General features: G+C 47.5%; 1 protein-coding gene across 2 annotated transcripts; it reads right to left on the bottom strand.

Moving 5' to 3' along the window:
- Nucleotides 1–161: 161 nt before the first annotated feature.
- Nucleotides 162–16,467, bottom strand: LOC102209455 (neuroglobin-like). 2 transcript variants are annotated; one of them, XM_005754347.1, is made up of 5 exons: nucleotides 15,913–16,467; nucleotides 14,954–15,061; nucleotides 14,228–14,348; nucleotides 6,348–6,438; nucleotides 162–406 (listed from the first exon to the last, which is right to left on the bottom strand). In XM_005754347.1, the coding sequence occupies exons 1-5, from the start codon at nucleotides 16,077–16,079 to the stop codon at nucleotides 234–236; spliced, it is 660 nt and encodes a 219-aa protein (XP_005754404.1). In that variant the 5' UTR covers nucleotides 16,080–16,467; the 3' UTR covers nucleotides 162–233. The 2 variants fall into 2 exon arrangements, with proteins under 2 accessions (XP_005754404.1, XP_005754405.1); XM_005754348.1 differs by having other exon boundaries at nucleotides 265–406; nucleotides 6,358–6,438.
- Between the last annotated feature and the right edge of the window lie 691 nt (nucleotides 16,468–17,158).

The following is a 17,158-nucleotide window of genomic DNA, read 5'->3' as shown; positions in this document are numbered from 1 at the left end:
AAATGAAAATAAAAACCAGAACCTTAGATGGCCTGTGCTCGATGTGTGGCTGAGGTCAAAGGTGATCATGCCCAGAGGACGTGACATCGCAGGAGGAGCTTCATCCCAACATGTGACTCCGCTCATACTCAGATCGTGTACAAACAGGGGCATAAAAGATCTCCTCGTCACATGATGTTTATTCACTTTCAAAATAAAAGCCCACAGCTCAGCGCTGTTAAACATTCATACAGTTACACATGAGAGCTGAAAACAACATTTTCACTACACATCTTGTCATTTAAAGACTCCGTCCTGAGCTGCTGAAGCCACGTGATGGGACGAGCTGCTCTCAGCTGCTGCTGTGGCTCCTCTGGGCCTGCTGGTAGCCTTTCTTCATGGTGCGAGTGATGTACAGGAACAGAGTCTGCAGGAAAGAGAAGAGTCGTAAAAAAGGGTCAACACAGACGGCAGGGTTTGGTCGATGACCAGCAGGGGGCAGCATGAGTCTGCAGGCCCAAGCAAGCTGAACTGTGCAGGTAAATGAGGTAAACAGGACTGCAGATAAACATTCAAACATGAGCCTGGGGTCCGTTCTTCGTACCTCGCTTACTACATCCAAGATCAAATGACACACCCAAGATCAAATCATCGCGCCAACTTTGAGCTCGCTATTCCGGTTCTCCGAACACACCTGTTGTTGACGATTAGTATAGCTGGATGAAGTAATGTGAGATCATTGGGTGGCTTAACAGGGGCTACGCATCGATAGTAGAAACATTGATCGGCAACCCTTTGATTGGTCGGCGAAAATGTCGAAGGAGCGCGCTCAGTATTTTTCGGCAGCAGAGCAAGAACTCTTGATTGAGGGATTTCAGGAGTTTCAGAGTTTAATTAAAATGCAAGGGAACACTGCAAAGGCTGCAAAAGCAAGGAGAGAGGGCTGGCAGAAAGTTGCTGACAAATTAAACTCGTAAGTAATTTAATAATAATAATAATAATAATAATGGATTGGATTCATATAGCGCTTTTCAAGGCACCCAAAGCGCTTTACAATGCCACTATTCATTCACTCTCACATTCACACACACTGGTGGAGGCAAGCTACGGTTGTAGCCACAGCTGCCCTGCGGCAGACTGACAGAAGCCAGGCTGCCATATCGCGCCATCGGCCCCTCTGGCCAACACCAGTAGGCAGTAGGGTAAATTTATCATATTATATCACATTATATCATATTATATTATATTACATTATATCCTCTATCACATTAGAGCCACAACAGGACCCACTAGAACATGTGAACAAGTAAAAGTGAAATATAAGAATATTCTACAGAATGGTAATATTTATCACTTATATTGCTTTTAGTGTCTTGAAAAGAGACCCTGACATAATCTGTTTGTTTGTTTATAACAGCAACCAAGAAAAGGGCAGAGCAAAAAAAGACAGGTGGTGGTCCTGCACCCCCTCGTCAACAAGTTGGTTAAGTAAATAATACCCTCACGGGAAAATCGATTTCTCTCTATGAGCACACTGTGGCGCTGAGCTAAAGGATCCTGTCTATCCCGCAATATACGCTGAGTTCTGAAAACTCTCCTTATCAATCTTGCACCTTCCGCAATGGGTGGCTTGCGTATACGGACAGGACATGGCTGCGACAGACTTCCCAAATCCACCTTCGCTTTTATAGCCGTGGTCTCTCATCTTGATTACACGACGTAATTTACCATTACTACTCTAAAATATGAATTGCATCTGAAATAATCAAATACATGGAATGGAATGAATAATAGTACATTTCCCTTTTTTTAGGAAATGACCTGTATGTATCTGTATGAAATCAATAAAAGGATCAAGTACTGCATTATCTTTAGTTACATTGATAATATTTATTTATGGACAAACAGTGGTAAAATATCGCTGTTGCTTTCGTATAAATGAAGCGGACATACCTGAGTGGCCGCGATCTAATCTAATCTAATCGCGATCTACATAAAGTAAGCCTGCTCCCAAGCAGGTTTATGCTTACGGATCTGTTGCTATGACAGCAAGTCCCGGATGATCTTCGGAGAACCTAACGATCCAAGATCACGCGAAATCCTTAACAATCAAATCCAGCTAACTTACTTAGCGAGGTACGAAGAACGGACCCCAGGTCCTTTTACAGCAGGTTTGAGAGGACAGCGTTAAACCTGCTGCTGATATTTACAGTCCAATCATCAGCTGAAGTCATTCCAACAAACTAACATCTTCATTTATGCAAAACTCTCTGGAATATTAACAGTTAATTTTCTGTTTCTTTATTTCCACGAGTTTCTTTCATTTTCTCAGAAAGCAGAGGTCAGATCAGAGGAAGCTCGTCACAGCCAGGCCGTCTTTGTTGCCAGCATGGTGATGTTATCACTGCTCTATCCATCTTTGCAGGCAGCACAAAGGTGACCCGGAGACAGTTCAGCACAACAAGCCAAAAAGTAGAGCTAAAACATAGAACATCAGGGCTAAGGTCCTGTGGCAAAGAAAAGACAAATTTAATTTTAATTATACAGCGCCAAATCACAACAGCAGTCACCTCAAGGTGCTTTATATTTTAAGTTAGACCTTACAGTCATATGACCCCCTATGAGCAAGCATTTTGGTGACAGTGAAAAGGAAAAACTTCCTTTTAACAGGAACAAACCAACAGCAGAACCAGGTTCGGGGAGGGGCGACCATCTGCAGCGACTGGTTGGCTTGTGAGAAGGAATGGTTGGCTCAACAGTGCTCTGACTGTTTGTCAGCCTGGCTACAGTGCCTAAGAAAAACCTAGGGTTGTTCTTATTTTCTTCAATCAGTGATGAATAGCAAGATGTTCTAGCTTCACGGAGAGCTTTCTTATAAAGCAGTAAACTATTTCTCCAGAGTAAATGATGAAATGTATTTCCCTTTTTCATAACGTTTAAATGCTAGTAATTAAGGGCCAGGTGGACAACAGGTAACAACAGATTAAAGATTAAACTTTTCTTTGTTAATTTTTTCTGCTTAATTCATTTCTTGCTGTTTCTTTGTTTTTCGGTGGTCTGAGAGCAGACAGGGGGAGGAGTGGGGGGAGGACGTTGCAGAGAGACACATAAGAGTGCAACTGTTTCCTGGAATTGCCACATTCATCACCACTGTGATGAATGTGGCAATTCCACCTAACGGTGATGTCAAACAGAGAGAAGTACCGCGGGCTGAGAGAAGAGCTGGAGCCGATTTGAAGTCCTTCAGTGGGAGAAGCTACAGTTTTTGTATTAGAAAAGTGACCGACAATTCTAATAACCAGATAAATGCGCAGCCCTGTGAAAGTCCACTGCTACTGCCATGTACGAGTTCGGAGGGTAAGAAGCAGACATTCCCTCCTAACAGCTGTGGGCACGGATGAAGCCCTCCCCCTTTTTTTCGGAACAACAAAATAACGGCTGTACCAACCTTTGTCTGTCTCCGAAGCGGGGACCACTCGTATCGCTCTTTTCTGCAATAGCGCCTTTATTTCCTCTCTGAGTATCATGGCCACCTCGGTGTTGACAGTCGTGTTTACGACTCTTTGGAAACGAGGTGGCTTGACCCGGAACTGCAACCGGTAACCCATGGCAACGGTTCGCAGAACCCACGGTTGTAGAGAGGGGGCGCAAGCGCGCCACTGACGGAAGTGAGCAGCCAGCCGGCTGACCTGCAGCACCGTCGGCGGGGCGTTGTCGCCCCCCAGTGTGTCTGCAGGGGACTGCATCACCTGCATGACCTGGCTCATTCTGCCTGCAGGCTGAGCATTTGTGATTGTTTGAGAATAAACAACACTCTTTATTGATTGTAACATGGAAACATGTACATTCATACATTTTGTTGGAGGCACCTTTTCTGGGGCACAACAATGAAAAACAGCGGGAACACTCGATGTGGTCACCTGAACATTTAACACACCTGAACAGGGAGTTACCTGAGGCATTTTGTGTGCAGGGGTTTTGTGCTTGGGAGACAGTGTTAGGAAAGTGCAGCGCCTTCTGGGGCTGACAACCTGAACAAAACTTAAGTGGCACCTCTTGGGCGGCAACAGAGGGGTAAAAGCAGCGTCTCCCTGCTGCTGGACCCCTTCTCCACTCGAAACCACAGCTAGGAGGGCTGAGGCTTCTTCCTCCTGGGCGTCGGGTCCCATTGGGGGCCCGAGGGTGGGCCTTTGCTCCAGGCCGACTGGCGTGGAGCTCGGGCTGGAGGATGTGCTCTCACTGGCAGCACACCCACTTCAGCAGTGACTCTTGCCAGTCAGCAGAGGAGCGGCGGGCCTGTGAGAGCTAGCTGCGGGCTTGGGCTGACGTCTGGGGATGATGTTGCGCAGAGCTTCCGTCTGCTTTTTCCTCAGATTGAATCTAGCCTGAAGGGCTTCAAGTGAATGTCCAAATAACTCAGCCGCAGACACTGGTTCATCCGGATATACAGCTCTGTCCCTATCCGGGACATCAGAGAGGGTCAGCCACAGGTGCCTCTGTGACACTACTGCCGAAGCCATCCCTCTGCTCAGGGAGAGCGCTGCACAGCGAGACGCACGGAGGATGTAATCTGTTGTGACTCTGACCTCGTTAAGAAGAGGTGCCAGCGGGCTGTCATCAGGAACCAGCGATCCGAGCTCTGCCAGGCACATTGTCTGGAGCATGGTGACGGAGCTCATGGCGCGAGCAGTGCCAGCCTGAGCCCGATAAATCTTCTCCAGCTGCGAAGCAGAGAATCTGCAGTGCTTGTACGGCAGAGTTGCAGGGCCGCCGACACCATCGTTATGGGATGGGGCCAGATAAGCAGCCAGAGACGGCTCCATAGGGGGTGGCTTAGCTAAGCCAGCCCCCTTGGCGCCGTCCAATTCCATGTACTGTCCATAGCCGGGCACAGTGACGTGGGTAGACAGAGGTTTGTCCCATGATGCTGTTAGCTCGCAGAGAAAGTCTGGGAACATGGGAAGGCAGTTTTTGGCCGTTGCGGGCTCCGTTGGGAAGAAAAAACCCGCGAACCGCAACGGCTTCTGAGCTGGCGGAGGAGAGGGCCAGTCCAGCTGCAGCTTCTCACCAGCACGACGAAACAGGGAGAAAAGAGAGGTGTCATCGTGGCCAACCGGCGCAGCAGTGGCGGCACATTGGGCCGACAATAAGCTCTCCTGCTCATCCTCCGACAATCCATGGATGTCCAGGCCGATGTCCAGCACGTCATCGTCTTCCTGGGGAGCACTGGTGGGCTTCAACCCAGGCTGAAGCCCGTCAGCGCTCCTGCATGGTTCCGGCTCGTCATCGGCTAACCCGTCAACATATTCCATGTGGTCAGCCCAGCTAATTGCGGGGACGTCGACCGGAAAATCCTCGTCTTCGGACTCGGACGAAGCCGGGGCTCCAGACTCGGAAAGGAGATGGTCATGCCATGCGACAGCCGAGCGTCCCAGCACTTTTTCCACAAACGTCACCCGTCTTTCCTGGGTCGAGCGCTGGAGCTGGCGGCAAAACGCACAGGCTTCGGGCTCCGTCAACGCTCTCCTAGCATGGACAATCCCCAGGCAGACACGGCAGGCATCGTGCTGGTCGCTGTCGTGCAAAGAGAAAGCGCATCCCTGAGGACAGGGGCGGACAGAAGATTTCTGCTTTGCTCACTTCGGTTTGGAGTCCATTCCAAAACGCAAAGCGAAACGCTGCACAGGAAAAACTTGAAATTAGCGCTCTGCGGGCAGCCTACGCACCAGCTGGGCGGTGGAGGCTAACATCAACAGGGGCAGTTAAGCTAAGTTCAAGTCGGCAGACAACGGAGCTAACTAGCAGCAGCTAGCTAGCCCAACTCAGCAGAGGTGTTCTCAGCGAGGTGAAGAGCGTAAGAACTGAGGGATGACTGTGATGACAGCGGCTACATGTGCAGGCGGGGGCCGTGCGCGTGTCATCACACTTCATCTGCCTTAAAGGCATGAATAAAGGTTTCTTCAGCCAGGACACGCGAGGGCATGATATCCCATAATTATGTGTTGTACCAAGTGAATCAACTGAAAAGGAACTGGACAGAACAAGTCCAGAGCCTGACTGAGAACACTGTGGACTGAATGTAAAGCCTGCCCTATTTAAAATGTCTTTCTCTTCTTTCATGACAGATACAGACAGCCCCTCTACAGGCTTTCAGAAGTTGGCCAATGAAAAGAAAACAGGCTCTTCATTCTGATTTGCAGTTTTTTTTAGGCCACCGTCAGCTTCAGGCTTCAGCAGAGATCACATCTGTTTCTCCTCTGGTTGTTTATATGTTCAGGTTCTTGAAGCAATAAATTGCATGTTTAATCATCATCTGTATGATGAGGTTAACTTTTCTCTGCTTGCTCTGAAGAATCTGTAAAAGTCACCTCTGTTTACCTTCCAGGCCTCCTCCAGGTCTGAAGTCCAGCGCTCCTGCAGGACCGGATGGATTGCGTGGATGAACTCTTCCCCCATAAGCTGGACAGACAGAGAAAGTTTTTTTTTTGATGAGCACACACATGCAGCTCTGGGTGGGTGGAGTTAAGAGTAGAGCAGTTTGGTGCTTCCACAGAGTGTGACAAAATAAACCAGAAAAAAAAGGCCTTTCTCCACCCGAGCCCTCCTACAACCTTCTTACAACTCTCCTAGAGCCATCTTAGAGAAGTCCTACAGTCCTCCTACAACTGTCCTACAACCCTCCAAAAGTTGATTCTATTCATCTGGATGTAGCATTTTGTGGAAGAAACATTTCGTCACTCATCCAAGTGTCTCCGCTGATTGCAGGTTTCCCCAATCTTATAAACAGTACATTGCATAATAAATGAAACCAGCCCACTGAAGGAACAATGGCCTGGGAGGTCAGTTCCTTAATCTTTACAACACTGAGCGAACAACACAGAGCGAACACCATCACCACAGACACAGCAGCCAGGGAAGCTGAAGAAAAGCACATCAAGAAGGTCCTGAGTAAATGTGGTTATCCCAGCTGGACTTTTGTCAAAGCTGGGAAGGCGCCAAAAGAAAGCTCCAGCCGATCCAGGAGAGAAGGACAACCGCTGCCTAAGCGAAAACCCGCAGTAATCCCGTATGTGTCAGGAGTATCGGAGCAGTTGAGATGCATTTTTTCTAAACACCGGGTCTCTGTGGCTTTTAAAACCCAAAACACGCTGTGCCATAAATTGGTCCACCCCAAGGATTGGGTCCCCCAACACAGACAGAGTAACATGGTGTACACTATTAAGTGCCAGGAGGATTGCCAGGATTTATACATCGGGGAAACCAAACAACCTCTGGTGAAGCGGATGGCACAACACAGAAGAGCTACCTCGTCAGGCCAGGACTCTGCAGTCTATTTACACCTACAGGCCAGTGGACACTTTTTCAATGATGAAGAGGTACACATCTTGGACAAGGAGGAACGCTGGTTGAGTGCGGTGTCAAGGAGGCCATTTACGTGAAAAGGGAAAAACCATCTCTGAATCGAGGAGGGTGCCTAAGGGTACATCTTTCGCCATCTTACAATGCAGTGATTGCAGCCATTCCCCAACTCTCTGTGAATGGTACTCATGGCCATTGATCAGTGGGTTTTGGTCAGTGGTTGTTGATCAATTCTCATGAGAATTTGCATAATTAAGATTAAGGAACTGACCTCCAGGCCCATTGTTCCTTCAGTGGGCTGGTTTCAGTCATCATACTGTTTATAAGATTGGGGAAACCTGGAGTCAGCTGAGACTGAAGAAGTCAGTTGGATGAGTGACGAAACGTTTCTCCCACAAAACGCTACGTCCAGATGAACAGAATCAACTTTTGGAGATTTACTTACCTGGATGATTGAGCATGCATCAAGACGTCCTACAACCCTACTGCAGTTATCCTACAGCCATCCAACAGCTGTCCTAGAGTCCTCCTACAACCCTCGTACAGTCCTCCTACACCAGTCCTACAGCTGCTATACACCCATCCTACACCCATTCTACAACCGTCCTATAGCTGTTATACAGCTATTCTACTACCATCATTTACTAGCTTAATTCATGTCATGCTTTGACATGAATTGAGCTGCAGTTTGGGGAAGGCCTCAAAGGGGACGGGCGATGGTTCCCGGGCCTGGCAGATCCCCATGTACTAAATAGAAGTGAAGAAGTTAAAGAATGGAGAACAAGGAGGGAGGGAGGGTGGGGCACGTAAACGAGAATGATCAGCTTGCAGAACTGGGGGAACCTATATAGATGACAGCTGGAAGGAGCATGTTTGGAGGCGTGGTCCTACTCCGGAAATTCCGATACATAATCTCCAATTCACTAGCTGGGCCTACGTCCTCATTTTAGGTTTGACAGCGTTTTAGTAGGTAAAAGTGAATGCTTTGACATGAATTGAGCTGCAGTTTGTGGAAGGTCTCAAAGGGGACTGGCGATGGCTCCTGGGCCTGGCAGATCCCCAAAGAAGGCATCCCCTGAAAATGGTAACAACTGTGCATTACGAGGGTCGACGACCTCAGCGAGAATAATTAGATTTTCAATTCAACTTATTTATATGCCACCGAACCATGGTGACAGATGCCTCGAGACCCTACAATGATGTCTGGAGGAAAAACCCAACAATTGTATGACCCCCTCTGAGCAAGCGCTTTGGCGATGGTGGGAAGGAAAAACTTCCTTTTAACAGGAAGAAACCTCTGGCAGATCTAGGCTCAGGGAGGGGCAGCCAACTGCCGTGACCGGTTTGGGTGAGAGAAGGAGAACAGGACAGAGGCAAGTGTAGGGAGAGCGAACGCCGAGTGGCCTCACCACCCAAAGAAGAGGAAAATAACTGGTAGCAGGCTAGCAAAGCTGAACAGCTCTCGATAAGGTAGTCAAAGATTCCATGGAGTGGATCAGCTCGGACAAGCAGAAGATGGAGAGGGGGTGCTTAGCTGGTTAATTACGTCAGATAAGGTAGTGATAACTACTGTGCTTATTTCTGAAATGAACAGAAGTGAAAGCGGCAGCTTGGGAAGGGTTGATGAATTGAATGACTGATTAGAGGAAAGTCGTCTTCTATAATAATAACTCCCAAAATTGTCAGAGAGCAGAGGGCGAGTCCACTGAACTTCGTGGGAGATGATGAGCTGTTTAGACATAGTCTTGAATGATTGTGTCGAGGGTGGATGCTAGATAATCCTTGCGAAAGCACGTGAGAAGTAAAGGGATGTCATGAAGAATTATGCGCATGGCACAGTTTGGATGTCTTAAAAGGGGCGATAGAGGAAAGAATCTGGCATCCCAGTGCCACGAAGGTTCATCAGTGCTTTGCAAAGGCAGGAAAGATGACAGATGGTTCTCTGTGCCGGAACAGTTTGCTGCTACGTCTTGTGGAAGACTGGATGTAAAGAGAGAAACTGGCATCCTGGTGAAAGGAATGTTTTGGGTTTTTTGCGAGTGATTGATGGCGGAAGCTGCCAATCCAGTAACGGAAAGGTAAGCTACTTAGGGAACAGAACCTGGCATCTCGGTGCAAAGAACGTTTTCTGCATTTGCAAATGAGGAATAGAGACAGTGAACCTGGCGTTTTGGTGCTGAAAGGAACATCTGCTGCTTAGCATATAAGGGCTAGATGTGGAGAAGCTGGCGTCCCAGTGGTAGAAGGATTAATGCAGTGAAACTGGCAACTCTGTATTAGAAAGTTTGCTCCTGAGTATGCGAGTGAGGGATAAAGAAGAACCAGGCAACTCGGCGCCTGATTCTTCTTTATCTTGCTACTGTATTTGCATAGGAGGGATAGAGGATAAGAAGCTGGCATCCCGGTGCCAAAGCTTGCTAATGTGTTTGCATAGGAGGGATAGAGGAAGAGAAGCTGACATCCCGGTGCCAAAGCTTGCTACTGTATTAGGATAGGAGGGAGAGAGGGAGAGAGGCTGGCATCTCGGTGCCAAAGCTTGCTACTGTATTTGCATAGGAGTGATAGAGGAAGAGAACCTGGCATCCCGGTGCCAAAAGCAAGCTGCTGCATTTTGCCAATATGGGATACGGGAAAGGGAAACTGGTGACTCATTCATAGAAAAGTTTGCTGGTGCGATTGGATATGAGGGAAGGACCGGCAAAGGAAACCAGCAAGGCGTTGGTAAAAGGCTTGCGGCTGCTTTTGTAAATAAGGGTTAAAGGACAAACCTGGCAACTCAGTGCCTTTTTTTTCCCCATGCAAAGAAACTGGCTATTTTGCAAATGAGAATTGAGAACTTGGTATCGGGGCTAGAAGGATTAATGCTGCTTTTTGCCACGATGGATGCAGAGAAACTGGCAGTTCATTAGTTGGAAAGCTAGATGCTGCATTGCTAATGGTGATGAAGGAAAACCTGGCAACCCGGGGCCGTTTAATTAAATTCATTAATTAATTAATTTTGTCTACACTGAGAACTGGCAACCCGATGGCAGAAAAGCTTGCTGTTTCTTTTGCGAATGAGGGATAAAGGAGCCTGGCAACCCAGTGCCAAGGTTTGCTACAGAATTTTGCGAAGGAGAGATGAGTGGCTGGAAACCTGACAACTCGGTGCCGACGCTTGCTGCAGAGTTTAGCAGAGGAAGGATGAGTGAACGTATGCTGCAGAGTTTAGCCAAGGAGGGATGAGAGGCTGGAAACCTGGCAACTCGGTGCTGAGGTTAACAGCAGAATTTGCGAAGGAGGGATGAGTGACTAAGAGCCTAGCAACCCGGTGCCAAGGTTTGCTGCAGAATTTTGCGAAGCTGGCAACTCGGTGCCAAAGCATGCTGCATTCACTACGGAGGGGTGGAGTACTGGCAACTCTGCTGCTTGCTGCTGCTTTTGCGAATGAGGATAAAGGAACCTGGCAACTCGGTGCTGAGGTTACGTGCAGAATTTTGTGAAGGAGGGAAGAGGCTGGGAACCTGGCAACTCTGTACTGAATTTGCTATGGAGGAATATAGAACTGGCGTTACCTCATAACTGAATTTAGCCGAGATATGAAGACTGGATGGATCGACGTGGCAGTCCATATGTCGGGTGGCGAGAAAACTGCTAGAGGATCATCAGCATTCGGTCTTGAGCCGTGGCGTTCGGTGTGTTTCTTGGATTGCCGGAGGAAAAGCGATGGACGAAGAGCTTGAGTAGTTGTTCATCTGATGCGCTGACAGACAAGAGGACAATTGTAGCGAATGGAAGGGTGAGTAAAATTATGTTACTCCTGTGAGAAAGCTGTGTTTAAAGGAAACCGCCAAGAATGGACCCTGTTTGCACGTAAACGAGAATGATCAGCTTGCAGAACTGGGGAAACCTATACGGAAGGAGCGTGTTTGGAGGCGTGGTCCTGCTCCTTAAATTCCGATACATAATCTCCAATACAACAGTCCTACAACCCTACTACAGCTCTTCTACAACCCTCCTACAGTCCTAGTTAGGGATGGCTACCGGTATCTGGTGCCATTATGGCACCGGTTCTGACATAAACAGTAGTAACCAGACTGAAAAGCAGCGCATTTCAGTGCTTTTTTTTTTTTCTTGAGATGTCATACACTTTGGATTCTAGCCAATCATTTTAGCTTTCCAAGGATAGTAGGCGGGCCCAGGTACGTACGTTCTTTTAGAGCAGAGCTACAGATTAAAAATGTCCAAGGCGAAGCAGTCAAAAGTCTTGCTGTACTTCACAGCAAAAGATGCAAACTCAGCAGCCTGCAACAAGTACTTTAAGGTGATACTGTGCAAAGGAGGTAATGCCTCGAATCTGATGAAACACCTGGCAACGCATAGCATTTTTTTAAAAGCCGAGAAATGCACCGTATTTGATAGCTTGCTGCAAGACCTCACACCGAGCACATCTACTGCGGGTTTGGTGCCTGTTATCGGACCCAGAGTTAGCAACATCCCCCAAGAACCCGAAGAGGACAATCCTGGCCCCTAGCCCTGCCAGTGTAGCAGAAATGATGACAGATGATGATGGCACAGCAGCCGTTCTTCTCTGGGTGAGTGGCTTAATGTTGTTTGCGTGTAATTTACGTTGAGTAGACTAACCACGTTATTAAATTAATGCATGTAATGTGAACTAGCAAACACCGTCGAAGTTGCATGCGGCTGTCTTCTTGTTTGATAGAGTGATACCATATGGCTTGCAAAAGTATTCGGCAACCTTGAACTTTTCCACATTTTGTCACATTACAGCCACAAACATAAATCAATTTTATTGGAATTCCATGTGAAAGACCGATACAAAGTGATGTACACGTGAGAAGTGGAACGAAAATCATACATGATTCCAAACATTTTTTACAAATAAATAACTGAAAAGTGGGGTGTGCGTAATTATTCAGCCCCCTTTGGTCTGAGTGCAGTCAGTTGCCCATAGACATTGCCTGATGAGTGCTAATGACTAAATAGAGTGCACCTGTGTGTAATCTAATGTCAGTACAAATACAGCTGCTCTGTGACGGCCTCAGAGGTTGTCTAAGAGGGAGCAACAACATCATGAAGTCCAAAGAACACACCAGACAGGTCAAGGATAAAGTTATTGAGAAATTTAAAGCAGGCTTATGCTACAAAAAGATTTCCCAAGCCTTGAACATCCCATGGAGCACTGTTCAAGCGATCATTCAGAAATGGAAGGAGTATGGCACAACTGTAAGCCTATCAAGACAAGGCCATCCACCTAAACTCACAGGAGAGCGCTGATCAGAAATGCAGCCAAGGCCCATGGTGACTCTGGACGAGCTGCAGAGATCTACAGCTCAGGTGGGGGAATCTGTCCATAGGAAAACTATTATTGCACTGCACAAAGTTGGCCTTTATGGAAGAGTGGCAAGAAGAAAGCCATTGTTAACAGAAAACCATAAGAAGTCCCGTTTGCAGTTTGCCACAAGCCATGTGGGGGACACAGCAAACATGTGGAAGAAGGTGCTCTGGTCAGATGAGACCAAAATGGAACTTTTTGGCCAAAATGCAAAACGCCATGTGTGGAAGAAAACTAACACTGCACATCACTCTGAACACACCATCCCCACTGTCAAATATGGTGGTGGCAGCATCATGCTCTGGGGGTGCTTCTCTTCAGCAGGGACAGGGAAGCTGGTCAGAGTTGATGGGAAGATGGATGGAGCGAAATACAGGGCAATTTTGGAAGAAAACCTAGGAGTCTGCAAAAGACTTGAGACTGGGGCGGAGGTTCACCTTCCAGCAGGACAACAACCCTAAACATAAAGCCAGGGCAACAATGGAATGGTTTAAAACAAAACATATCCATGTGTTAGAATGGCCCAGTCAAAGTCCAGATCTAAATCCAATTGAGAATCTGTGGCAAGATCTGAAAAGTGCCGTTCACAAACACTGTCCATCTAATCTGACTGAGCTGGAGCTGTTTTGCAAAGAAGAATGGGCAAGGATTTCAGTCTCTAGATGTGCAAAGCTGGTAGAGACATACCCTAAAAGACTGGCAGCTGTAATTGCAGCAAAAGGTGGTTCTACAAAGTATTGATTCAGGGGGCTGAATAATTACGCACACCCCACTTTTCAGTTATTTATTTGTAAAAAATGTTTGGAATCATGTATGATTTTTCATTCCACTTCTCACGTGTACACCACTTTGTATCGGTCTTTCATGTGGAATTCCAATAAAATTGATTCATGTTTGTGGCTGTAATGTGACAAAATGTGGAAAAGTTCAAAGGGGCCGAATACTTTTGCAAGCCACTGTATGCCCTATAGCTGCAGAAAAGGCTAACATTGTTATCTTTTTACAAAAAAGAACAGCTAAACGTGAGAGGTTTTAGGACAAAGTTTGTGTTTTCCATTGTTTAAGCACCGGTTCCAACCAAAGGAGGTATGTTGTATCAACAGAAAAGGCTAACTTGGTTATCATTTTGCAGAAAAAAAGAGACTGCTAAAAATAAAAACATAAGAGGTTTTTGGACAAAGTTTGTGTTCTCCATTCTTTAAGCACCGGTTCAAGCACCGTTTAAGCACCGGTACCATTTCAAAAGTACCGGTTTGGCACCGGTATCGGATAAAACCTAAACGATACCCATCCCTAATCCTAGTACAGCCGTCCTACAGTCCACCTACAGCTGTCCTACAACCCTCCTCCAGCTCTTCTAAAACCCTCCTATAATCCTCCTCCAGCTCTTCTACAACCCTCCTATAGCTTTCAATCTGCCTAAAGCTCAGAAAATTGAGAAGAATTGCCAGACGTGTGTGAGCAGGCTCGGCTGAGGATGACCAGTGTGGACTGAACTAATGTCACAGCTGAGTGGAAACAAATCCCCACCACTGTGTTCAGCTTCACACTGACATCATAGTATTTTGGCAGGGCTTTGTACTGGTAATGCTTCCTGCCCAGATCCAGGATCAGCTGGTCCAGACGGTCGTCCTGGTCGATCCTGGCGACCGTCTTCTCGATGATGTACATGATCCTGCAGAGAGAGCAGAGGAGAAAACCAGTCAGCAGGAGGCTCTGCTAAAACCAGAGACCCTGCAGGAGTCACAGGCAGCTTTTGCTGCTAGCTGTCAGCTAACCGGCCCTCTGGGCTGTGTTTTAATGAAATGAAAGGTTAATTTCATGCTTCTGTATGATTGCAATAATTCTGATCAGAGGCAATAATAAATATATCTTGAGCCCTCATTGCAGCCCTCATACAAAATGTTACAGCAAGGGGTGAGAGTACAGTTTTATATTTCCTCTCCCACACAGTTTAACAAAGTGTTTCAGTTTCAGAGATAAAAATGGACGCAAGTCATTATGACTGATAACAACATCTGCTTCTTGTTATTGTGTATGACATTAGATTAGCACCACCCTCACATCCTTCCTGGCTTCAAAAGAACTTTATTTATAAGTCCAACAGAGGTGGTATTTATGTTTAACGCCTCATTTGACTAATGTTTTATGTCATTTGTGAAATCAGCTGATCAGCTGTTAGCACATTTGTCCCTGTTTCTGCTTGGTCCCCCCACTCACAGTTACACTGCTCAGCTCTCACTTAAAGTGTGTGCGTGTGTGTGTGTATGTGTGTGTAACCTGAGGCCGTGGGCTTTCAGCTCTTTGCTCGCCCTCAGGGTGTTCACATCATTCAGGTCTCTGAAGGTGAAGAAGGCGTCTTTGCACTCCGGGTGAGTCTCAAACAGCCTGGAAGAGGGTGGGGGTGGAGTTAAATGGTTGGTGTGAGCGCTGCTCTGATGTCTGATAAGCTAACAAAGGGCAGTCAGTGAACCTGCAGCTGCAGAAAGGTCACGTCCTCATTACCCACGGTCCTCTGTGCTGTGCTGAGGGCTGGGGTGAACTTTCACACACAAACACAAGGCGAAAACAGACAGCTGTGCACAAACCACAGAGAGCGGCTGAGACTGCAGAGCGGCTCGCTGCACCTGCTTTGCATGAACATCAGTAACATCAGTCTGCAGGTAAACAGCACTCCTGAGCCCAAACACTGTGGCTCTGCCTGGCCCTGCTCCATCTTGCAGAGGAGAGGAGGACCTCCACCCTCTGCAAACTCAGGCACAGCAACCAAACCAGCTCCAGCCCACTTCCTGTCAGGGTTCGTCTGCACAGTTTTCTCAGACTCCAGAAAGCAGAACATGATCTCCCGTGACTTTTGACACATGACCTCTGACTCTGAGGCACTCACCTGCATCAGAACCAGAAAGTCTTTCAGACCTGCGCATGCCCGCTGTTTGGTGATGAGCTGTCAATCAAACCTTGCGGCATTAAAAAACCCGCAGTTTTTACAATAATCTGATCATCTAAACGATAATCGCCACTGTTTTCTGACTGAACGTCGATTTACGCAGAATTGACGTCACAGCCGTGCCTGTGGGCTGGTGGGACATCAGATCTGCGAGCTGAGAGACCCTCGCCCTTAAACAAACTCAACACGGCTTTATGACCGGTAGTTAAGGATACCTGCTCTGACGTAACACTTCTTCATAACGTCTACCTGCGTGACGGTACAGAGGACGGCGGAGCGCGCGTGAACTCACCTGACGAACATGATGACGCCCACCCTGCTGATGTCCTCCTGGATCTCCCTCCAACTGCTCCTGATCGCCTCCCGGCTCTCCGCGCTCAGACTCACCGGCAACGCATCCTCTTCCTCCTCCTGCTCCGGCCGCCGGTCCGGAGCCTCCGCTGAGAGGGAGCAACCCATCTAGAAAATCACCGACAGTACACCAGAACCGCCGCACACAGCGCGACGCACAGCTGGTACTGACTGCGCTCACTTCCGCACTCACGAAGCGCGCGTCTTCAGATCTGAGCTTGTTTCTATCAGATAAAGTTCAAAAGAAACACACACACACTCACAGGGACACATGCACACACAGCGCTCCTGTTTTAATAATGTTTAGTATCACCCGAATGCGCTGACACACCGATCACCTGCACAGGTAAGAATGTGACAGCTCCTCAGTCCAAACCGAAGAACTGATAATCTGATCCCAGCCCAACTTCACAGTCTCATGCTTGTCATCATCAGCTGCCTGACGATCATCAGCTCACAACAACAACAACAGCTTTTTAAGGCGACTTTAGCTTCCTGTGTGCAAGCAGAGAATAGGAAGTGAGCTGCAGCAGAAAACCTCTGAGCACATAGCGAGCAAAGTCTGATAAACTGTCACGTCATCAGCTGTCCTCACAACTGATGGTATGACGACTGTCACCATCATCACATGTGTTTCTGTGCAGCATTTAAACCTGGGGTCACATGTATGATCACATGATAGCATGTCAGAACCATGAAGACTGTGTATGTTCCCCTTAGCTATGGTCACAGGTTAAAGCACTGGGATGCAGGTTCCTCTCACCCTGGTCTGTCCTCAGCAGGTCTTTAGAGGTCTCCTCTCTTCCAGCCTGATTCTGAGTGTGCTGGTCCAGGTTCATTCACAGCTATTGCTCCAGTGCACATATCCCAGATCAGCTTACATTCAGTGAGGTCAGACACTCTCCAACTGTTTTGGTTTGTTTCCCAAAAATTAGAAAATTATTATTCAGTTTAATTTTGTTCATACAGCACCAAATCACAACAGTCGCCTCAAGGTGGTGAGGTAGACCGTACAATAATACATGCAGAGATAACCCAACAATCATATGACCCACTATGAGGAAGCACTTTGGCAACAGCGAGAAGGAAAACTCCTTTTTAACAGGAAGAAGCCTACAGCAGAGCCAGTCTCAGGGGAGGGCCAGGGGGAGGAAGACAGGAGCAAGACATGCTATGGAAGCGAACCC

The sequence above is a fragment of the Pundamilia nyererei genome, unplaced genomic scaffold (genome assembly GCF_000239375.1).
Source record: "Pundamilia nyererei isolate P.nyererei 1_Seehausen unplaced genomic scaffold, PunNye1.0 scaffold00550, whole genome shotgun sequence".
NCBI classification, from domain to species: Eukaryota; Metazoa; Chordata; class Actinopteri; order Cichliformes; family Cichlidae; genus Pundamilia; species Pundamilia nyererei.
This window is presented reverse-complemented; position numbering and strand designations above follow the sequence as displayed.

Bases quoted from the DNA above. Each gene is read 5' to 3' on its own strand.
- LOC102209455 (XM_005754347.1), bottom strand. From the start codon at position 16,079: ATGGGTTGCTCCCTCTCAGCGGAGGCTCCGGACCGGCGGCCGGAGCAG. The intron at 14,349-14,953 runs GTTACACACACA...CTCTCTCTGCAG, and splicing joins CTGAAAGCCCACGGCCTCAG to GATCATGTACATCATCGAGA. The intron at 407-6,347 runs GTGACTTTTACA...TCTTTCCTGCAG, and splicing joins GGCCTGGAAGGTAAACAGAG to ACTCTGTTCCTGTACATCAC.